Raw genomic sequence first — 22,908 nt, forward strand, 5'->3', positions numbered from 1 at the left:
ACTTCTTTTCTTGGCGCAACAAAGACGTCTCAGCCAGGTACCGAAATGGAAGGGGTTTAAAGGAAAATATTATAACAATCTCGCATTGGAGAAAATATTTGAGCCATCATTTTCAACAACAACCGTAAGTAGAACGCGTTTTGAGGGAAGCTTTTAGGGCGTAACGCTCACTAGCGTCGCCATTGCGCAATGCGGACGCATCTGAGGAATCGCTCGATCGAGCGAGAGAAAAGAAAAAAAAAGGTGCGTAGATTACGAAAGCAACAGAAAAAAAATGGCAAATTGCTAATCAACACAAAGGGGTATAGTTATCAGTGGTTACGGTTGCTGTGCGCAACATGGTTGGAATGCCGCTTGCCTAAAACCGGCCAAATTCCGCTCGATCGCAAGCCATCCGCAAAACAGTTCAGATCAAGCAAAATGTTTGTTCGTATTTTCATTCGAACAAATCTCTCATCCACAAATGTGTTGTTTAAGATACTCGGGGGCATAATTTCGGCTTCACATTTTTATTTATTTTTTCACCCATAGAAAATAGATGCAAATCACCTTTCTCTGGTCAAAAATTACGAACGAAAAAGAAATGAACCGTTTTTGCTAGTGGCCCGAAAGAAAGATTGAAAAAAAAAAACGGCAACCGCCCACAGACCTTCACACCGGGGCCGGAAGGTTCGTTCACTGCTCTTGGGATCCGCTGGAACGGGATGGGACCGGGTGGTTATCTAGCTTTCACTTCGTTATCCCGCGGTAGGGTGGATTTTTCTCTCTCTCGTTTTTTTCTCTCCTCCCCCCCCCCCGGGTTCATTGTTGCCGTTTGGGGAGAGCTTTTGTGTCGCGGTCGTACACTCCTCCACACTTCAGCGCCGAAGTAGAAGCGCAAAACCACGTCGTCTTGGTGAATTGCTTGCGTATAGCACCGAAAACGCGCTGCTTGACGCGGTTTGCTGACGATATGGTATTTCTGTTTCCCCATCAGCCCTAGGGCTTCTTTGTTCCTCGTCGGTAGGGTTGGCTTAGCCTTCAGCGCTGATAGGGATAGGGCCGCGTGTCGATCGTGCGATCGCGTGCATATACCGCGTAGTTCCATTTACCGGGCTCAACGAATGCCACTAATTTTTTGTTGTTTTTTTTTCTCCAACGACTCCATCTTCCGAAGGAACACTGGCACATCTCGTGGGAAATAGACACCTCTATGAGTTGCATTGCAAATTGGATGGTGCAAATATTTAAAGCCACATATTTCGACCACGGCATTCACCCACTATTCGTCACGATTGGTGTTTGTGTCGCGGGCAAAATTATACAACATGGCAACAGACCGGGGCTCGGAAGCTCCCGGAGCTTTAATGGCAGCCTAGCCGCACGATCGGATAGGCAGGATAGGCAGAAAAGCGAGCCCTCTCTCTAGCTCACTCCCTTTCGGACGAGGTACAGTTGAGGATCACTGTGTTGGTGATTAGATCCCGTGAAGCGCCAACAACAGCCCCAAACGAGGATCCCGATCGCTGAGTGAGTGAACGAGAGCAGCATTGGGAGAGAATGAAATAGTGCCACAAACCTACACAAGCACACGTTCGAGCGATCGTTGCAATAGATCCGGAATAGATCCCTTACCATGGCAGAAATCACTCGAAACGTCTCGTTCCCGCTGGCAGCCATTGGCCTACCCGTATAGGCCGGGGTTCCGTCATCCTTGGCAAAATGGCCAGTTCGTTTGAAGAGCGGCCAGCTCTATACCAGCGACATCAAACAAACAGGCGGCTGCGGAATTGCACACGGGTGGAGAGAAGAGAAAGTTCGTTCCGCCGGGGGTCTGCTCCAGACCGGAGCGCGGTTCACGCACACGATCGCGCCCATATGGCGCCATTATTGCGGCCAACCACCGACCAAAATGGGTAAGGGGTTGGGGAGGCTTTGAGGGCCGATTGGGGGAGGAGGAGGGGGAGCTAGTCGGTAGTAAAGGTAGTATTCCGCAAATGGAAGAAAGCAACAGTTAAACAACAACACGGTGCGGGAAAAAACCCACTTACATCGTGAAGAGGGGAAAATACGCACACGAGCAAAACAACCAGGTGACGATTTACGTGCACTGGAGAAGCAAAAAAGGCCTGCCCTAACCGCGTGGGGAAAACAAACAGATGACGAAAACGACGGGGGGTTTGGGCAAGCACCGCTGGTTGGGTTTATCTATTACCTAACATCCGCCCAGGCGACGCTCGAGGAAGCGACCGAGCTTTAAGGAGACGTGAGCGAAACGACCGAAAACCCAAATGGAGTTACAAAACAATGTGACAAAACGTAAGCCCCCACCAGGATCCTCCGATGGTCGGTAGGCACGCACGGGTGATTGGGGTGTTTTGAGGAAGGACTTTTCTTCCTTGGCACGTGTGTGCGTTCGTATGACCATTCGATATGCCATTTCAACCAGGAGAAAGGTAAGATTCGCGATCGTGTAACAGAGGGAGAACAATTTGCATGCGGCATGCGGTTGGTTTCCTTTGTTTGAAGTATAAAAAACGTGCTAGCAGATACATTTTGAAACAATTCACTATTGAAATAATTCGATCCACTCATGTTAAATAAGCTCAACATTTGTTGACCGCGTTTTAAGGCGAAAAAATAATCGTTCACAGAGCTATACTAATTATTAACATTATCCGTGTACGGACATGGACAGTAGTAGATGGAGTCTCTTTTAGAAGCCTCTCCGATCGCTACTTACGACCCAACCAGAACCATTCAGTAATGGCGCTGGTCCACGTGTTAAGCCGGAGGAATATAATCTCATCCCATCCGTTCTCTAGTACGATCGCGCTTAATACCATGATCACCTACCTGGCTGCTGGAGCTGGCTGGAATTTGCTGCTTCTCGATCGAGATCGGGTTCGCTTCACTGAAAGCTCACCGCCCTACCGATGCGCTGGAGAACGAGCAAAACACAAAAGCTCACCGCGAGTGCTGGACGACACTTCTGGACAAGTTGGTTGGTTGGCAAGAGGGCGCCTTTGCCGATCGTGGTTCACCTTCCCTTCAATTCCCTTCTAATAGCAAACGCACACCAAAATAACAACAACGAGAAACGGACAAAAACTACGCCGTTCTTCCACACTATTTCGACGCGATCGACTCTCTCTCTCGCTCTCTCGCGGATCACGCACCGGGAAACTATTCGATTGCTGTATCTCTCGCTCGTTCTCTTCCTACTATCTATCTCTCTCTTTCTCTCTCTCTCGCTCGCTCAAGACGCAGTTAGCTCTCCAGGGAGCTTTCGGAGTGACGATCAGACGATGGGACACGCACTTGCACACACTACACGCGTACGCGCACTCGATCTTCGCACCACGATCGGTTGTTTCAGGCGGGTTTATACCTCTAGTGCTGCTGCTGCTACTGCTGCTGCTGCTGCTCCTGCGGGCAAAAGCAAACGGTGCAACGGTAATCAAAAACAACTGCTCAAGAGAAGTACCTGCGAGCCCATCATGCGCCCACGCACACCCATACACACACACACAGAGGAAAGGAAGACGATGAGGCTCCGAAAATGACAGGAAAGGTTATTGGCTACATGGATGACAGTGCGTGCAAGAGGGGTTAAAGGTCAGTTTCTGGAGGAAGCCATGACGCCGCATGGAGCAAAATTCCGCTCCGTTTGTTCTCCAATACATGCGAACGATCGGGACAGCGTGGGATGGAATGCTTGTTCCTGGGTTTCTACGTGTACTCGTGCGCGTTCGCTAATGATCACCGGCGATCGAACAAAAGCTCGTTGGGAGCGTTTGAAGCAGCGATTAGAGGGGATGAAACGTCGTCGATCAAACACAAGAAACTGCGCTAATCGACGTCACCATGGATCTCAACCAGCAAAAGTAGGGATAAAAAGATCAAATAAATTAAACCGAACGGTGGAACGAGAACAGCGAGAACATCGTTGTGTCTCGTTCGGGCACGTGCGGTTGGGTTGATCGATCAAAAGTACAATAGAATGGACGATTTTGCGACGTTGGAATGGTGCAGCATTGCCCGCAGCCCGGTAGATGTAACGAGATTAGCAAACCAGTGCTACAGTCCCGAAACCTGTCCTAAATCGCAATCGCAACGAAATGTAACCAAAAAAAAAAACAGCACAAAAACAACAAAACAGCTTAACATCGAGATGACACACATCGCGAGCGTCTCGATTGTGTGCGAGATGATGGTGGAGCACAGGGCGAAGGTCGAACCCCTTCTGCGGTTATCTGGGGTGAGATCTTGCGTCCAACCGAGAACGATGGCCAGATTGGGTAGATTCCTGCGGAGGGCGACTAAAACCACCCTCAGAACGTTGGAACAGCGAAACATCCAGACGATCGAGAGAATGTCCGATCGAAATCCACGATCAACGTCATGGTGGATGGCGGAAACGGCGCAGTTCTCGAATGCACTGCGCGAGCCCAAGGGAGGCAAGCGCATTTTGGGAGGGGGTGGTAGAGGCAAAAAAGGCACACAAACACACACGCATACACACACGCACGCGCGTACACGTATCACAACGAAACGGTCAACAGGTGAGGGCGAGCAAGGGATGATGATGTTGCAGTAATAGGGGTTGAAGCTGTGCACGGGGCGAAATCGGGACGGACAAAAAACAGGGCGAAATGGGAAACAAAATGTTAACGGCACGAACTGCGGCAACTAACACGTACGGGGTACACTTTGGCCGTTCGACGGGGCGATCGACTCCTGATCTCTTCACGGCGATGCTAGGTTTTGCACTGGACTGTCCAGCAGCTTCCTCGACGAGCATTCCGAAGTCGTACGGCCATATTTTATCCTACCATCTCGCTCCAGTTGGTGGCGTTTTTAGCACCATCTTGCTCCCACACTGATCGTGACCGCGCACGAAGTGATCGTGATGCAGCGCTCTCTTTCTGTCGCATATGCATAGTGGTGCTCCGTCTCGCTTAGACAAAAATCCGATTGTACGATCGCCACGATTCGTACCACAGTTTTAACACATACATGCGCTCGTGAACCCATCAGGCAAACTTTTATAGATCACCTTATTGTAGGACACTTAATTCAAGATGTTATTCAGGGTTTTTGGTCAATGCTGGTACATGCCAATATATATAAGAATAGCGATTTCAAAATGTTTCGTCAGACATTATAGCTTCTTCCTTTATCAGAAGTTTATGTTATGTTTATGTTCAATTAAGAACAATTTTATGTTCAGCATCATTTACTCATTGCACTGCGATATTGCCGATCAAGTCGTTTACAAATGTCCACGATTGTACTGAGACTTTACCAAATATAGCGTTCTGGCCCAATATGGCGGATACTTCAAATATGGCTGCTCCAGAACAGCAAAGCTTCTAAAAATCAATTAACCAAATCGATTCACAGCTATTCAATTAATCGATATGTATTGCATCTATATCAGGAATATATTTGTATCGAACATTATTTAGGATGCGAGATTATTTACTTGTTTAGGCTATATTTTTATTTCATTTATTTTCATTTTCGCATTATGTTATAAAACCGCAACTTAATTTTTACAAACTATTTCGTTTTTCTATTCCTATATCGTGTCTAAACCGTGCTTTATGCTGCTACGTGAATATGCGCGATCGTACAACGCAGCTGGGAGGAAATTCCAGCATGAGTAAGGGCACAGAATCAACATAATTCCCTTCGAATTGTGTTGGTACCGTACCAAACTACACCCTGTTCTTGTGTGCGTACGAAAACATGAATTAAAATCTCAAACCCCAAAACCTGATGTTGTATTGTTATGCTATTTTGAGAGACTTGAATAAAACGAGCAGTTTTATGTGTCGGTATCGTGCAATTGTTTAATTAGCATTGGTACGATTTCGAGCATGACGACATGTTTATATGCTGCTCTCTGAAAACCCACAACAAACAGCCACATATGTAGCCCTTGGGGATAAGCTCTACAGCCACCAGAACGGTGTTGGTGCTCGATCTGACGCCACTTGTTGCATTCTCAAACCGCGTACACGATCTCGCTCGTTCCTAAAATGGGTGTAGGCTAGGCTTTAGCTAGGTCCAGAATAATAATCATCAACTGACAGTGAACCAGGAAGAAAAGGTAGCTTGCCGGCTGCAGTGTTCCAGGGCGGGTCATCACAGAGAGATGAAAAAATGCCCCGTAAGAGAAACTTGACGGCGCAGTTGAATTATTTACATTGCTTCAGTTGTTGGCCTTCCCAGCGCCATCGTCACGGTGCATCTTTGGCGCTTCTCATCGTTTCCCGTTCGTGCGCACGTACGAGTGCATCGTGATGTGCATTCAAATTGCACGTCTGTGGTTAGTTGTTTTGCTGCGATCGCAAATTGAGACGGGGGATGCCAACAATAAAAAAACACACACACACATAGTGTGAAAACAATCATGTCATGTCCAATCTCTCCCATATTTGCCACCCCAACAACGCCCACCGGCTGATTTGTCCACTGATGTTCATGTGCTCCCATTTTCGACAAGTTCATGATTACAGGGTAATAAATTTAACATTAGTGTCAATGGGTGCCGCCTGCGAAGGGTGATTTGGATGCAGATTTTTTTGTTTGCTAATTTCGAAGCACGTGCGCCCTTTTTTGTGCGTATGAGGACCGCTGCAGTTGATGAAGCCCGGGACGCGAATGTGTTTCTTTTATCGGTGGTTTTAGCCGGTTAATTTCACTTTAAGTGCGGACATCACTTAGAGTGGTTTCCGCTGCTAATTCCACAATGCATTAGTTTAGATGAAGGGGGATGTAAGGGGTTTTGCATGATTACCGAGATTTTCCATCACTTTTCTCGACCGTTCTTTCTGTATGCTTTGTGAGGTTATTGGTTCATATTATTTTACACTTATTTGGTATGTATCAGTTAGGAAGCTACTTATTTTTAATATTACAATTTGTATCTCTTTCATCCTAGTATTTATTTTTCTAGTTTTCATTCTACTGTTATAGAAAAGAATTCCATATGTATGATTATTATATTATTATACTTAACGTATGTTTAAAAGATGTTCTACTTCATCTATACGAAAATTACAAAACCCCAAAATGCATGCAGTAGTAACGGAGCATCGCTCGGAATACGTTACATGCCCAATGATTTCATTTCTCGGACAGCTCCCGTGCACACTTATAACGACTGAGTAATTGATGGAGAAATGGAGCCTCGTACAGCAACACGCTTGATTTCTTTAATATGGGCAATGTTTCCGTCCCAAATTGTGCGAGTCCTGATTGTTGTCATCATCTTGGGGCGCAATCATTGATGCACCGGTCGGTAGCGAGTCACTTCACTTAGTTGACGCTCTATTGCTCGTTTCCGGATCTTGTTTCGATAAGGGCGGGCCCTTTTCACTCTGCATCCCGATATGCTAGGGGCTATTTTTGGAGCCACTTGGATAAGGAGGTAATTTTCATAACCCGCGCCGCAAAATTGAGCGCAATTGAATGTGCTCATGGAAAAGCCCGCCTCATGTCATGCCTTCTATTGTTCTCGCGGACTTTTTTTTTTATCTTGGCTTCGTAAGGTATTGTACTTTCTTTGAATGATTTTTTCTTCTTTCTCTACACCACCATACAGTGTGCTTTCACCTTCTCTATCACCCATGAAAAACGTGCGCGTACCCTTTAACGTTGCAGTTTGCTTATCATCTCCAAAGGAAGCTAGGTAATACAATGAACAACAATGAAATGCTGCACATGCATCGCGGAAACGTGAAACAATGCGCATGGATGTAGGTAAACCATGCTTGTAGCCTCATAAGATATCATTTGGTAGCCAATGGGATGCAAAATAGATTGATTCGCATAAGCAATGAGTAAAGATGACTTTATAGATTATCAGTAGATATGTTTCATATTGAAATGCATATTTGAGATCAATCAAGCGCAATAATCGCAAATCCCGGCATAGATATCGAGTTCACACTTTTTGAAGCAAATTGTTTGATATTTTCAAAAATGAATTGAATTGAAATGGTGTGTATATGAATAACTGGATGGTTACTTTCCATTTATAATCATTGAACAACTGTACACGGCAAACTAGTAAATTTTAGGTAAATTAAGAATTTTATGAAATGTACCATCAAACAAATTAGCCACTCCTGATTTGATGCGTTTTCAAATATGCTATGCTGTCAGTCATGCTGTCAATGAAATAGGGTAAAAAGATTAATAAAATTTTATCATACCTAAATTTCTTAAAGTCCTCATAAGAAAAAAAAAGAATTATTTGTCACTACAATTGGTTTACCAATAAGTAAAAATAAGGCTAAAAAAGTGCTCAATTTCAAATATATAGTTGATATTATGCTGTCAAAAGATGTACATTCAGAACCAACCTGTGTCCTTTATCCAGCATAACAATATTGACGTTTTTATTTTAGTTGTCATTGATTGTTTTGAAGGAAAAGGTAAAGGAAAATTTTCAATTTTCTCCTAAGGATAAAATCTTTCTTCGTGCGAATTTAAACTAACTATTCGTTCGAAGAAGGCAAGTTCATTTTCGGTGAGGTATTGTTGAAGTTATTCTATTGTCTTATTCTTTCGTTTGACCACCAGTTTGGCTAATTGCGGGAACGCCATGGTCGTCACGAAGGATACGTTCTTGCCAACGGAGGAAGAACTTACCGTGCCGGAGATCAATCTTTCTGGACCAGCTCTCCGTGCCGGTGCTTTCCACCTCGGCAAGTATTGCGAGGCGCAAAATAATGTAAGTTAAATATGAAAATCTTTCCCCACAGAGTAACCGGCAAGAGAGCAAAGTTTCGGAGTTTTGTTATATAATTCGCAACCTAAACATAACCTGCCATCGATGTCATCAAACGACGAATTTATCTTCATTGTTTACATTGCAGGAATTCATGCTATGCCGACAGGAGTTGGACGATCCGAGAGCATGTGTGAACGAAGGCAAGGAGGTTACGAATTGCGCGTTTGAATTTTTCCGTAAATTAAAAAAGACTTGTGCTCAAGAGTTCACTCAGTACGCGAACTGTCTGGACAAGAGCAGTGGCGATATGAATTTCAAGCAGTAAGTAGTTGTCTTGGCCAATGTGCGAAAGGCAGGATTCTAGTTGGCTTAAATTTATTTTATAATTTTTAGTTGCCGCAATACACAGAATGTTTACGATAAGTGTGTTTTCGATAACATGCAACTGGAGCGTCCCGACTATGGATATTTCTGCCGTGCTAAGGTTCATGCAACGGAGCGTCCGCCTCCGCCGAAGAAAGAAAAAGCGGTTTATCCCGATGCCACTCCTGGACTCCCAGCTGATTATCCACGGCCGGAAGCCAAATACGGCTCTCGTTTCCACTGGCTGAACTAGTCGATGAAACCGAAATGATCGAGAGTCGGTATGCACCGGTTACTGATTGTGTTGAGTGTAGATATGCAATGATGTCTGTTGGTCCTACGAATATCGCTGTGAAAGCACGCTGGCCAGCATCATATGGATCGTTTCTTTAGCTACAGTAAAACGTTGCCTAAAACAATGAATAGTTTTGAAGCCAATCGGAATTGAAATTCTACCGAAATAATTTTGTTCGCTTTCAACTGAAATTACAACGTGCTTCGGAAATCAACAGGAAAGCTATAAATAATTCAAATATTCAGTGTCAAACACAGCGATGATGATGAGGCAACATTCTTATAATAATACCGTAGCGTAAAATAACCACTGGACGGTTATTATTGACAGCACTATGAATAATTGATGATATTTCTAACTGCATCCTTTTGTATTTCTTCCGTAGAAATACTCATTTCGTCAGTTTTCATGTCAGATGTAGTCATGTGTTAGCATAAACAGAAAAATATGAATATTTTCTTCTTCTATTATTTGATTGGAGTGATAAATTTTCACTACGATGCATCAAGAGAATCTGTCAGCGCTAGCAAAACGATCAGAGTGCTCAAACTTGTACTTCATTTAGTTATACCAAATGCAGTACTTCTATTGATTGCGAATATTGGATATTCGGGCATAATGCTTACCGTGCCCTCCGTGCACATGCTGGTGTTTTTGGTTCGCATCATTTCTACGGTTCTGACGATGAATGTAAATTTGCTTTTAAACTATTACTATTCTAGTACGGATCAAATAGCATTAATGAACGATTGCTTAGGATCTTTGCGCAGCAGAAACTTCATTGGTGACCGATATTTGTTCTTTGAATCTCGGGTGGTGCTTGGTATTTTTTTGATTCATTACATTAACTACGAGATAAATCAATATACGTATGTAATATTGTACGATGAGGGATGGATCGAACTCATGTTTTACATCCTATTCTATTTTATCGAAATGGTAACCGTAATGTCTGCTCTATACTATGGGACAGTTTTGAATTTGCTTTGTCGTATGGTGCAGCTCGAGTGTTCCCAATTAACAAGCATGATCAAGCGCCATTCCAAATATGATCTGAGGTTTCCCGGTGATTCGTATTGGTGGCGTACGATCGAACTTTTTTACGGTCGTGCACTGATATTGAATCAGCGCAAGCGGTCTTACTGTAGCGCCTTTGGGTTACAGCTGATCACGATTGCGTTGAATACGTTCATTTGTTCGTTTTCAATTTTTTACGTTAACCTGAACATCATCTTAGTTACGCCACATAACAGCTGGTTGGAAAAGTACAAGCGAGTGACGGAGTGTATGGGATTTTTCTCGCAGTTGGGAGCCTTGTTATTAATATGCCTTTATGCTACCAGATTCGAGCGTAAGGTAAAATACTCTATTATACAATTAGAAGTAATGCACAGGTAAGCAGAATTGGTAATTATTTTTTAGCAACGCAATTTAGTTCGCTTAATCCACCTAACTCAATCGATGCTCACGCTTCGTTCGACGAATCTGGTATGAGTTTGGAAGGGTTTTATTTGAGAGCATAATGCAAAATTATTCTGTTTTTAGATACGCATTGATGCATTCAATTATCGACTGCTATTTTTAAAAGATCAAACGCAAATTGCACCGTTACAACTTTTCAATTTTGATATGCGATATTTTTTTGGAGTAAGTATGAATGTAGTTGGTGGATTTTTTTTTTCATATTATGTAGCCAACAAACCTGTTTCAGATTGTAACAGCTATTGTAACGTATTTGGTGGTGCTGCTACAATTCCGAGCGATGGAACCAGAACAAAATTAAATATCGTGTTGGGAGATAGGCGCGTTCCACCACAACCAGGAATGATACGCTACAGCGCTCAAGGTGTAAATGGATAAAATAACGGCATACATGTTTCAATCAATTGAAAGTATTGTAACTAAAGCTCTAACGATTTATTTTCATCCTCGTACCACTTTCTACAATATAATTATAAATTTCTCGTAACGTTGAGAAGTATGACACGGCGTCGCACAACTAAAACTTTTTCAGCTTTGCCAACTTGTTGTTTCGCTGTAACGCCATGCGCCTCAGTTTCCGCCAGTACGCTTTTGTATCGGGATCCATTTGCTCAAGTGTTAGCGGAGCACCAACGTGCAACGTCCAAAGCCAGTCGGGATACTCGGAATTGGGCTGAATTTTGATATCTTCACCTTGCTTCAGTATGTTACTGCCGCACACGTAGTTTACCAGACGGTTCGTATCCGTTTCTACGGGAATAACTTTCTTTTCCACCACTGGACCCAGTTTTCCGAGTTTCTTTTTCTTTGATCCACCGAGTGCTCCTACGAAGAGAGAAAATAAGCGTTTTATAATTCACTGGGATTACAATTATTCGTTTCTCTGTGAACATGAACCTCCAGCCTTCGGTGTTGCATAATTTCGAGCGGCAGAAAGCTGTATAACACTACGCCTAAACAGTGGGACCAAATTGGCTAATAGACTGCTCATTATCCTAAAACTCTATAGACAAATACACTAAAATCTGTGGTTAACTAGCGTTATTCTTTATTTAATCGGGCCGCAATCCTGCGCCGGTATTGTTTTGGTTTTGAGCTCGTCTCGTGTTGTTTTCGTATGAACTCTCAAAATATCAAGGTAAATATACAAGAGATGTCGTCTATGCCAAGAGCGATAAATATAAACATTTTTTAAGGTAGTAATATTCAAATACAATTTTAAAATTTTGGCGATGTATGGAAAAAAAATCAATGATTTGCCCTTCAGATCATATTTTTTTTATTTTGCACCATCATTAAAAAGAACAATATATCACATTGATTTACATCGATTGGAAATTCCTGTAGATATGCGCATGGCAAGGAAAGCGGTACTCGCTCACGAGATTGTCCCCAATTTATTAGTCACGTTGTTTTTTGGGACATAGCACACTGTCATCTTCTGTTGAAACCACTTTGGCCGCTTCTTCTAGCAGATGATCATACTGACCGTCACGATGAGTCTGTTCCGGTCCTTTAAGAGCATACTTTTCAATGAATGATTCGACTATAGTGCTCTGAAGAACAGAAAATTCGAGCGTTGCATGCCAAGTAACGAGTGCAAACGGACGGTCCTTGTTCGGAAGTTGGGACGGTGTTATAACATGTCGATAAAGACATCGCTTTACAATTTGCTTAAGTTCGTCTACCTGTGTAAGAGAAGAAACATTTCGTAGAACAATGGATTACTTATATTCATTCTAAAAGAAAAGCTGGCTAATGCGCACCTGTTGCTTGTTTGCACATGGGTGATAGAGAGCAATTACCGCACCGTGTTCACTGCTATGCAGCCAACGTTGAGGAGGAACATACCTATTAACAATCAAGAAGAACAATTAGAACATTATGTAAAGCTAGTTCATAAAAAACTCACTTGTATTCACCATATTTCGGCCAAAGCGGACGATGTGTTCCACTGCAATTAAATAGGATGTGATATATATACACAACAATAATATAACGATTTTCTTGATTATAACTTACTATGATGGAATCCGTTCGGAATATTCTATGCTACTATTCATACATTTATGATTGGCTACGTAAGCAGATGGCACAATATGTTCCGTGATAATTGCGTCCATATTGTAATCGCCTTTGTAGTCAGCCTTCGGTTCTAGGCACATGTAAACCGTGGAATGAGTAATGTTGTACGGATCGAAGTCCATCTCCAAACCATGATTTGCATCATCACAGTCTGGATTTTCGATTCCCATAATGATACGAGCCGAATTTGTATGTTCAGTTCCGTTCGACAGCCTACTGCTACTGTCTCTTGTTATACCACCGGCCTCTGAAGCAATTGTAACTGGTTCTTTAGGAAACCATCGCCCTGTCCAATCTGTAGCGAAAAAATTAAACAAAGTGATTATTCACGTCAGCACATGCATTGTAAATTTGCCTACATGATAACCGTACCTTCAGTCGCTTGTACTTTAAAAGTTACCACTAAAAGTATCACTATAATGAATCGTATCATGTTTTATAAATTGATGTTCTCCTACTTTTTTTGATAAAATCAGAACTATTATTCTAAAGATGCGCCTTAGCAGGTTACGGGTACGACACAGTCGGTTGCGTATGCTAATTTGTTGTTGACGATGCAAAATAGTTCACCGCCTATTGAAATCAAAGAACAACCCAAAACACATTCAGTATCATGCAATATTACAATGTACGGAAGCTTTTTGATCACATTTAACTACGGCATGTAAATTACAAATATAGTTTTAGTTAAAAAATGCAATGTTTAGCGTAAACAGTATCAAGAATGTATACATAAATAAACGCGCTAGCACCTTTTTTGACAACCTTAATGTCAATGTTGCAATGGTAGTATTATTTTAAATCTCAGTTCCGCTTATTATAACCGTTGAATTGTTTTACAATACACTAGTTTTATTGCTTACTTACCCACTATTTAGACTCCCATGACTACTTCTCACAACTCAAACGAAGGGCATATTCATTAAAGTAAGCATTATTAGAATTACTGAACATTAATGTTATTAATTAGTTATTCATTAGTTATCAATTTTCTATAACAGTTTTCAGAGGTTTCATCAAAGATCAACTTACGTAATGATTTGTTAAAATCAAACATTACTCTTAATTATAGGATAGACTCTGTACATAATTAGACGACTTAAATGATTCTATATTTATAAAAGTAATATTCAGAAAATGATTCATTGTGCTCATCTCGTGTCGTAGTTGCAATCAACATTCGCATTCTGAGTTGTACAGTTGAAAATGTTAATGCCATGGCGCTGTTGGCCTGACGACCTTTATTGGCGCACAAATTCGCACGTGTTTGTTTCGATAGAAGCTTCGTGCAAACAGATTCAGAGAGAAAATTTGGAACGGCTACGTGAGAGCACGTTTTATAGGTAAATTCTGGGGGAATGAACGAGGACAAATTTTCAGGCAAAATTTACAGCAAAAAAAAACATGCTTGTGTGACTTGTGGTAGAGCTGTTCCATATAACTTTTGTTGTTGAAGAAATTTCGACCCATTTGGCACAAGAGCAAGGGTTGCGTTGATTTCTTATGATTATAGCCCAAGGGAGGTTCTTTATGGAGGGGTGTGAAATTTAAAATGGTGTATTGTGAGCTTAGGTCGCCATTTTCAATAGGTACTATCAAATCTCGTTAGGTACATGTCCAGCCGAACCTAGTATAATTACTTATTTGTTCCTAAAGAAGAAAGAAATGAATAAAAGAAAATAGAATCAAGAAAGAAAATTTCAAAAAGATTCTATTATTCATCGGTTTTCTAAGTAACACGAAGAATTTACAGTAATCAAACTCAGCGGAGGCTCATGAACGTTTTAAAGAGTTGTTAAAATTTGTTAAAACTTATTATGTCCAGTGTTAAATAGCTACCAGGCCCATTGGTGTGACCCAACAGTTCAAATTCTCACCGTAAACCCGTTTCGTTTCGCAAGTGATTCGTTCTATTCAGGCACGATCAAATTGAAATTGAACTATGAAACGGAAATGGACTAAAAAAAATGCCAATTCCTTCTAGCTCCTGTTCGGTCGGATGGGTCCCAAATGAGCTCGAAACCCGCACCGTACGGGAAGGTGTCGTGGAGTAATTTGCAATGAACCGGGAGTATGTATTCCCTTTGGAAGTGGGAGTGTTGCTCCCTACTGCACATCAGTCACTAAATTGAAGCTTGTTCTCACCCGTACCGCAGACAACCGCAGACGATTTTCTTTCAATGCAGACATGGCGGGAAGGCAGAGCTGAGCGAATTCGATGCTATGCTTTTATGGGTAGCATAGGACCCCCCAGATTTTACGACTAAATGGGTTGTGTGGAAGGGCTGAGATGAGGTGGAGCAACAATTCCCTGAATGGAATTTTCTAAATAATTTCCTTTCCACACGATGCCACAGGCATGCTGCGGCAATCGAAGGAGGAATGTTTCGGTATGTTGAGCAAGGAAGCTGAGTTTTTTTTATCACACACAAATTGCATTCATCAGAGTGTGTAGAGGATGCCACAAACATGTGCTAATGGGTTTGAAGTAGAAGAAAAAAACAGCCGGAAATACAGAATCTTTTGCATTATGAAATAGATGGAGGAGGTGCTTGAAAAAAAAACTATCCTTTGTAATACACAAAAAATGTTTCTCAAATGAGCTAGAATACATGTTATACATGCGCAATATACTTATACAAATACGTACACTTGAACTACAAAATGAATAGGAAATGTTCCCTTTCAGTTTGAGATTTGATTCAATTCTAGGTAATCGCAGACACCGTGATGGACGTTAACCCATTTTTGATTGCAATTAATTGGAGCGTTATTTTTTTCCTCTCTCTTTCCTGCACTGTGAACGCCAGCACAATCGGCTCTGCCTATGTTAGGGCCAGTTAGCGGCAAATCTGTGTCATCCTTCGTTTTCCCCCGCCCAAGCCGATCACTTCCCTTTCGCGGGACGTAATGAAATCATAACCCTACCGGAACGCGACCCATCCGACGAATGTTGTGAAGATTTTCGCATTAGCCGTAGCTCCCTGGTCTTCCCAGGAACGTGCGCGATTTTCCACCGGCACGGAAAGCGCTCGTGAGGGAGGAAAAATTCCGGCGGCGACGAGCATTCCTTTTGCGCTGCATTTACGGACCGCTGAAGGAAGACGGTAGATGAGGTGGCGTCCCTTCTTGTACTTGCCGCACCGGCGAAGGCGAAGGGGCAGTAATCTGATTAAAAAGTATTCAGGCGCCATCGTAAACTTTCCATTCCGGTGGTCGTGGCCGAACCTCCCAGTCGAGCCAACCGAGCGGAGGCGCAAAATGGCGCGTACGAGCGAGAGAGCCAGTGAAAAGAAAAAAGTCATCACTTTATGAAAGTGAAAGCAGAAAAGCAGGCGGCACGTAATGAAAGCCGACCCGAGTGAAAAAAGATGGAGTAAGGCTGACGGGTACGCTAGGTGTTCGCTTCATGATTCCCGCCAGGGGGATGGTTAAGAATGTTCGCGGTATTTGCCTTCCCTGGAGCGTGCAAGTGGGGTGGGGCGATGGTGAGAAGAGAGCGAAATGGTGAAATAAAAAAAAAAGGAAAAAAGGAAACGCCGTAGTGAAATCCCTTTGGAGATCTTCGCCCCACCACGTTGTCATAGGATATCATTAGACAGGATGCGGGTAAAGCATCCACCCTCGTGGGGAGGGAAGTGAAAGTCCTTGCGGAAGGAGGCAGAAACTTTTCGGTGCCACCATTTGCCAGGCGGTGCCAGGATTTGACCGACGGCGAAATGCTCATTTCCGTTAGACCGTTTCGACTCTGGTCCGGCTCGCGCGCTGGCTCTCGTCACCGTTTAGTCGTGGTTTCGAGTGTTCAGGGAAATTCTTTTTTCTTGCGCTTTTCCGGGCGGCGAAAGCGCGATGCCTATCCTGGGTGCGGAATAAATTAGGCGGAAACGGTCGGGATGAAATATTATCGCTGCCCCTTGATGGTGTTAGTTTTCGCTTGATCTTTGATCGTCTTTTCTGTCTTTGCTCTTGGTCGTGGCTCTTGTTTTTTTTGGTTCGCTGCCGGTGCAAAAGCTCTGTAGAGAGAGGCTTTCTAGTTCGGATCATAAAGTTTTTATAGCTCTCTAATTTATCGAGCTGAAAAGTCAGTGTATATTTCATTGTGTTTGGCTGTGCAGAATGTGAGGACTTCAATTAAAGATCTGCTACACTATAACATGTTAAATATACTCTTGATTTGATTATTGCACTTACTGATGTGTTTTTAAACAAACTATTTTTTCCGAAGCTCTCAGACGAAATGCTATTAATCATGACTCATACAATATCACGAATGACATACACGTTACTCTCCTTGCTAATTAGGATCATTTTTAATTATGATGGTGACAGAACACGAAAAAGTTGACGAGAAAAGCTTCAAATCATGTTTTTTCTCTCATTATCTCTTTACATCATGCTCCTGTTTGTCGGTAGCATGAATGACCGAATATGTCACACTATGCAGCTTTTATTTTTACACAAACTCAGACTGTGAATCGAAGGAGCCCTTTTTTAGGACGAATCTCAAATTTCTACTCTCCAAATTTGGATGCGTGATCCTGAAACTGATCCGCTTTGTGAATGCTAGAAACGAAGCCATATCTCGTGGAGCTTGGATCGGATGGTAGATAATTAGGAAAAATCACATCCGCTCATAACTCAACCCTGCTTCCTTTCAGAGGCAAATTTCGTCACTACTCGACTCCCATGATCTCCCACCCCCCCTTCGCACCGTGTGACGTTGGAAGAGGTAGCTGGTGCGCTAATTACATCCTTCCATTCGTTGGCGTTCATTCGCGCCCGAATGGCCATTTCATTATTTTCTGCATCGGTTCGCGCGAGAGCCAAAAGCGAAAGATGGTAGTCATCAAAAATTAATGAATTGTATCTGTGTCAGAGGCCGTGGTCATCAGAGGCCATGGGCTTTTTCGCTACCGTGTGAGGGTTTCGAAGCGCATTGTTCGCACCGCAAGGGCGCAAGGATGCCAGTAACGTACCGAGACCGGAAAAGGAGGCAGGACGATGGCTGTGGTCTCCAATGTCTGACTAATTACCGTTTTCGACGCGCAATCTTTAGACCGGGCAGCTGGGCATGAGGGTCGTGATTGGAATTGGTGTACGCTGGGAAGGGGTGGAGAACAAAATGGCGATGCGGAAGTGACGTGTCACGTCGACCGGAAGCCAAATTGACCCCGTTCAACGGTGGCTGTGAATCGAACCGCATGAGCGGATGCATACGGGCTAATTAATCCTTTGAAAGGACGGGGTTCGAAAGCTCCCGGTTACGGGTGGCTTTTAATTTTCCAGCCGAAAAGCTTGACAGAGTGGCGATAGAAGGGCCGGAAGTAGGAATGAATCCATTTGAAAAGCAAATTCAAGGTCTTACGGATATTATGTGTCAAATTCGAACGTGGCGGTGCGATTGTACCACGCCTTTGGGAAATGACAGCCCGAATAGGCATTGTCCAATTTTATCTTTTATGAAAACAATAATCGTGTCTCTTGATCTAATTAATATTACAGCACATATAGTAAGGAACTATTTAAAACATATATTTTCACACATATTGAGCATATTGATGTAGACCACTTAATTATATTAAATAAACAACCTGTTTGTGAGCTAGTTATGAATGTATTTAGAATAATGTATACCTCGTTTCATTTCAGAAATTCATACATGTTTAGTAGTGGTTGGGGAATTTCATTGATAAAACCATGTGCGAGACACGCAGTATCGCATCAAAACGAAAAAGGATAACTCTAGTGATGCCAGTTACCTGTCAGGATATCAGCGAACGGAGCAGTTAATTCCAAACGGGGAAAAGACCACGCGGTGTGTGAAGGTTTTTGCATCTGATGGAGGTGCTTTACGACGTGATGAAGTTTCACCGAAACTCAGTAGGAAGCTGCAATGCGTGAATCGGGTCGAGATTATCCGGATAATACCACAAATTGGATCGATCGATCCCAACTCGATCAAATTTCACTATCGATCCTGTCTTATTGATAGCGGTTGAGGGATGATTTAAGGATTGGCAGTTCCTGAAAAGGGGGTTTCAATTCACTCCCTTACCAATTTGATGCGGCTAGTGACATTTTATTATCGTTATGATTCTGTTATAATTCTTCTAGTATGCATCATATTTAATTGGTGATATTTTGGTATATCTAAACTCAAAGCGGTTGATTGCTAGTTGAAATCAAACACACCTAAAAGCGCAGTTTGCCACAAGAAGCAAAATAGGATTTTCTAATAGTTCGTAATAGGACCTTCCTTCACAAGAGTGCAACGGCGAAATAGTGCATCTTGAAGTAAAAAAAAAATGCCACCACTTATGCGGCACTACATGACGGGTCGGTTTTTGTTTCAATGCTGCTAACAGAAAGCGCACACAATCCCTCTTCAGATCTGGTCTCCTCAGGCATAACGTCAGATGGCCATTTATGCATCACAGCCCTCGTGTCTACGTGTTCAATGCACCAACCACCACCGGAGACGGTAGCTCTCAATGACTTAATTCATCCTTCCATGCACTCCATATCGTAAATGATGCTCCTTTTTTGTACTGTTGCTCAGCTTCCTCGAGAGTGTTGCTCAGCTTCGCGAGAGCAAGGTATGCTTTATCACAGGCTTTTCATCAAGATAGCTTTCTTCGGCGAACCATCCGGGTCGGTGGTTTACGACCACTCGTTCTTTTTTTCTCTAACAGCAAACGCTGAAGATGGTAGGAGTAATTACGAACAGAATGCATCCCCGGTACGTTGTTCGGTGTTTTCATTTAGCTCAAGAGTTTACCCTTCACCGAGTCTGCATTCGCGTTCATATTGTGTATGTTTGTGGTTTTTTTTTTCTTCATAAACTCCGGGTCGGCAGAAAAAGTTAAAGCAGAAGCAGAAGCTAAGCAAAAGGATTCCATTGCGGCTTCAACAGCACACACACACACACACACACACACACACACATGTTAATGACTGTTAATGGAGGAGGCTTCGAGACGTCAGCGAAATAGTTTAGATGAAATTCTATGCCGTTCCAGCATAACATCGGGTAAAACATACACGAGTCGACATGAATGGCCTTACGGAACTGGCCATTGAAAGAACACCGCACTGCAGGCAGCCAATTCATCGCATCACAGTAGATTGGTTTGAAATTAATCAGCGACCACGTGCGTCAGCTTAAGCTGTACACCGACCGGCCGTTGATGTTCTCATGTTGATGCGATTTTCTGGCCACACGCCTTCCCTCTACCGGGGCTCGAATGACCACCAATTTGAATATTCATTTCCACCTGCCATGGTCGCAGTTTCGCTGACTCTGACAAAGAGCAAGAGCTTCCAACGCGCCACCGTCAATCCGGAAGTCTTGATGCCTCGTGGCCGTGGGATTTTGTGGCGTTTCTGCGAAGGTTATCTGCACGTGGGTGCGGTTTGCTTTACATTTGCAGTGCAAATAAGGTGGCGTGCGGGTAGATTAGTTGCGGTAAGATGCGATAAGACGCAGTGGTCTATCGAGCTGCGGGTGTGTAGTATTCGAAACCGCTGGCAGGTAATCGGGGACTATAGCTGAGGGACGCCCACTGGTGACTTGCAGAAGGAACTATTGCTCTGGGGGTCTATTTACTCTGAATATATTTTCATTCAATCAGTGATTGGGGCTTGCGATGGGTCACGTGGGCGATGTGTTTGAGCGATGAACTGCTCTTCTTGGTGTGGCACAAATTGATGCAAGTAATTGCAATGGTAATGGCAGTGATCGTCTTCAATGGTTATTGCTATGACCCGTTATTTGCTGATTTAACATATTTCCTTCATTAATTAAAACAATTTCCTATAAATTTATAAAAAAAAAACATGTGAATTACGCACAGAGGTAAAGACTTCGGCAGAGCTATCAGCAATCTGGAACTAGTTATAGTATAAACATCGAATTGCTGAAATTCCTTGCCTTCCTTAAGCTGGTAGAAGATTGTGACAATTTAATTATAATTTCAAGTTACTATATTCAAGCAGGGGGTTTGAGCCGAAATATGAAATAAATCCTTAGTAAAAACATAATTCTAGCATCCGTAAAATCACCCGCAGTAGAGCTCACGTAGATCGCACCGTCGAGATGAGTAACAATAATAGGGAAGCTTCGTCCATCATCTCGCTGCTTATTATTTGCCCTGCGTGAGTACTCACGGGCCTCCCGGCGGAATAACCGAGAACCGAAAATCCATCACCGATGATCAAATATTTGACTCAATTTGCGCAACTGGCCGCAGAATTTACGAAAACAACAACTCACCACTCTCGCACGTGCAGTATTACTGCCTAAGCTGCGTATGACGAGGTCAGACAGTGAGAGCATGAGGCGAACAAACAATCGCCCAGGATCCACAGAATAACAGGGCATATGCAATCAGTGGCCACCCGCACGGTGGTGCAACAATCTTCGAGCGGCAGACAGAAGATGCCCTGAAGAAACCAAGAAAAAAATAGGTCTTGTAGTAAAACAATGGCCGCAACCGAATCGCTGAATCATCGTTCGGTTCAAATCAACAGCGGCATCATCATCAGCCGGAGGGAATGCGGATTATTTCACTGGCCACCGCTAGTACGCCTGCAAAACAACACGCGTCCTGGGGGGTGGTGTTTTTCGTGCCCCCTACGTTGGAAAATGGCATGTTGCGGTGGCTGGCACGTGCAGCGTTGGTTTCTCGGAAACTACCTTCAACCAAACCGGACCAAATGTTGTGATATGCACAATTTTATTCATATCAGTGTCCATGCTGCCCGCCGATGTATGAGTGGGTAAGCGATCATTGGAAACTCAGCATAAATAAATACTCATTCTGTCGCGCGCTCGCTTCCGCTTGGGCCATGGAAACTGAGAGTCAACAAAAAAGTGGAACACGCTTACAAACCAGTAAAAAAAGGGAAAAACAATACCACCCTGTTTCGGTACCAAACAGGTGGTAAATCCCGCCCGAATGATAATGCTCCGAGAGCTCCTTCATCGTCGCTGGGAAGCCGCCGTTTGGCAGGAGGAAAAAAGGGCACGAAAAAAGGGCCATCTCAGCAGTTTGGATGGCTTTTATTTTTGAATTTTCCGCTCGGTTCCGATTCCCTCCCCAACTACGGACGTCCCTGTACCGGCGTCTCGGGCCAGGAAGTCACTCGCTGGCATTGTCAAAGTTGGGGTTCGTCCATTCTTTCGCTCTTTGTTTTGCGCTCGAGCCAAGCTCCGCGCTCGAGGGATGTCGGGCAAAAGATTGGTTGAAAAATCATGCTCGAGCTTTTCTTTTCTCCTGCATACCACATACCGGTGGATCAGGAAGGACCTTCGAGGGAATGAGGGAAGCCCGACACGCTCGCGATTAACTCCCGGCCTCGAACTCGGGGCCGAAAACTTGTCCGTTTTCGGTCGGTTCAGATTTGTGCTTGTTTTGTGTACACTTTTCTTCTACTTTTTATGCTGCTCTCTTTCTCTCCTCTCATGATGTTGTTGGTTGCCCATTGAAACTTTGAAAAAAGGAAAACTTTTCCCACTGCAGACCTGTACGAGAGGTAGTCAAAGTTGCGCAGGATGACAAGATGTCATCCACCATTCCTCGATGGGGCTGTTTCATGTCTGAAAGGAGGGTAAGGGCTGATTATGTATTAGTTTGTGCTTCGGTGTTTGCTCCGGTTTCGGTAACATCATCGCGTGCTGGACACGTTGCCAGCAAAAGGCTCTATGAACTATATTTTGAGGGACATTTGCATGGTTTTTACACGGGATTTTTAGCCTCAAAAAGGTTCGAACAGGTGGTCGTGACAGGATTGATATTCAATTACAGGTATCGTTTTTTCAACTCATTTAAATGTAACGATCGTCAAAGGTTTCTTCAATTTAAAATCAATTTATTCGTGAAATCAATTATGTTGATGTCATTCGCTTTTAATTTTGATAATGAATTTAACCTCAAACTTGATGCATTTATGTAAA

General features: G+C 43.3%; 4 protein-coding genes across 4 annotated transcripts; 2 read left to right on the forward strand and 2 right to left on the reverse strand.

The window, feature by feature from the left end:
- The first annotated feature begins 8,581 nt into the window (after positions 1-8,581).
- On the forward strand, positions 8,582-9,783 carry LOC128722857 (NADH dehydrogenase [ubiquinone] 1 alpha subcomplex subunit 8). The gene is made up of 3 exons (XM_053816540.1): positions 8,582-8,728; positions 8,874-9,049; positions 9,122-9,783. The coding sequence occupies exons 1-3, from the start codon at positions 8,600-8,602 to the stop codon at positions 9,342-9,344; spliced, it is 528 nt and encodes a 175-aa protein (XP_053672515.1). The 5' UTR covers positions 8,582-8,599; the 3' UTR covers positions 9,345-9,783.
- A 50-nt stretch (positions 9,784-9,833) lies between these two features.
- Positions 9,834-11,169, forward strand: LOC128724935 (uncharacterized). Its single transcript, XM_053818657.1, is given in 4 exon segments — positions 9,834-10,780; positions 10,932-10,970; positions 10,973-11,033; positions 11,098-11,169. Coding segments are annotated over 4 exon segments (1,119 nt in total).
- Positions 11,170-11,324: 155 nt separating this feature from the next.
- On the reverse strand, positions 11,325-11,946 carry LOC128725865 (39S ribosomal protein L54, mitochondrial). Its single transcript, XM_053819635.1, has 2 exons — positions 11,766-11,946; positions 11,325-11,693 (listed from the first exon to the last, which is right to left on the reverse strand). The coding sequence occupies exons 1-2, from the start codon at positions 11,857-11,859 to the stop codon at positions 11,386-11,388; spliced, it is 402 nt and encodes a 133-aa protein (XP_053675610.1). The 5' UTR covers positions 11,860-11,946; the 3' UTR covers positions 11,325-11,385.
- Positions 11,947-12,133: 187 nt separating this feature from the next.
- On the reverse strand, positions 12,134-13,386 carry LOC128724936 (uncharacterized). Its single transcript, XM_053818658.1, has 5 exons — positions 13,326-13,386; positions 12,891-13,248; positions 12,781-12,822; positions 12,635-12,719; positions 12,134-12,556 (listed from the first exon to the last, which is right to left on the reverse strand). Exons 1-5 carry the CDS (start codon positions 13,384-13,386, stop codon positions 12,269-12,271), a joined length of 834 nt encoding a protein of 277 aa, XP_053674633.1. The 3' UTR covers positions 12,134-12,268.
- Positions 13,387-22,908: the final 9,522 nt, after the last annotated feature.

This window comes from Anopheles nili, chromosome 3 (assembly GCF_943737925.1).
Source record: "Anopheles nili chromosome 3, idAnoNiliSN_F5_01, whole genome shotgun sequence".
Classification (NCBI taxonomy): Eukaryota; Metazoa; Arthropoda; class Insecta; order Diptera; family Culicidae; genus Anopheles; species Anopheles nili.

What these genes read in the sequence shown, in the direction of transcription:
- LOC128722857 (XM_053816540.1), top strand. Translation starts at nt 8,600, where the DNA reads ATGGTCGTCACGAAGGATACGTTCTTGCCAACGGAGGAAGAACTTACC. An exon ending in ATTGCGAGGCGCAAAATAAT is followed by an intron (nt 8,729 to 8,873) that starts GTAAGTTAAATA and finishes TTTACATTGCAG; the next exon opens with GAATTCATGCTATGCCGACA. An exon ending in GGCGATATGAATTTCAAGCA is followed by an intron (nt 9,050 to 9,121) that starts GTAAGTAGTTGT and finishes TATAATTTTTAG; the next exon opens with TTGCCGCAATACACAGAATG.
- LOC128725865 (XM_053819635.1), bottom strand. Translation starts at nt 11,859, where the DNA reads ATGAGCAGTCTATTAGCCAATTTGGTCCCACTGTTTAGGCGTAGTGTT. An exon ending in TGCAACACCGAAGGCTGGAG is followed by an intron (nt 11,694 to 11,765) that starts GTTCATGTTCAC and finishes CTCTCTTCGTAG; the next exon opens with GAGCACTCGGTGGATCAAAG.
- LOC128724936 (XM_053818658.1), bottom strand. Translation starts at nt 13,386, where the DNA reads ATGATACGATTCATTATAGTGATACTTTTAGTGGTAACTTTTAAAGTA. An exon ending in TAAAGTACAAGCGACTGAAG is followed by an intron (nt 13,249 to 13,325) that starts GTACGGTTATCA and finishes TTTTCGCTACAG; the next exon opens with ATTGGACAGGGCGATGGTTT. An exon ending in CATGTGCAAACAAGCAACAG is followed by an intron (nt 12,557 to 12,634) that starts GTGCGCATTAGC and finishes TCTCTTACACAG; the next exon opens with GTAGACGAACTTAAGCAAAT.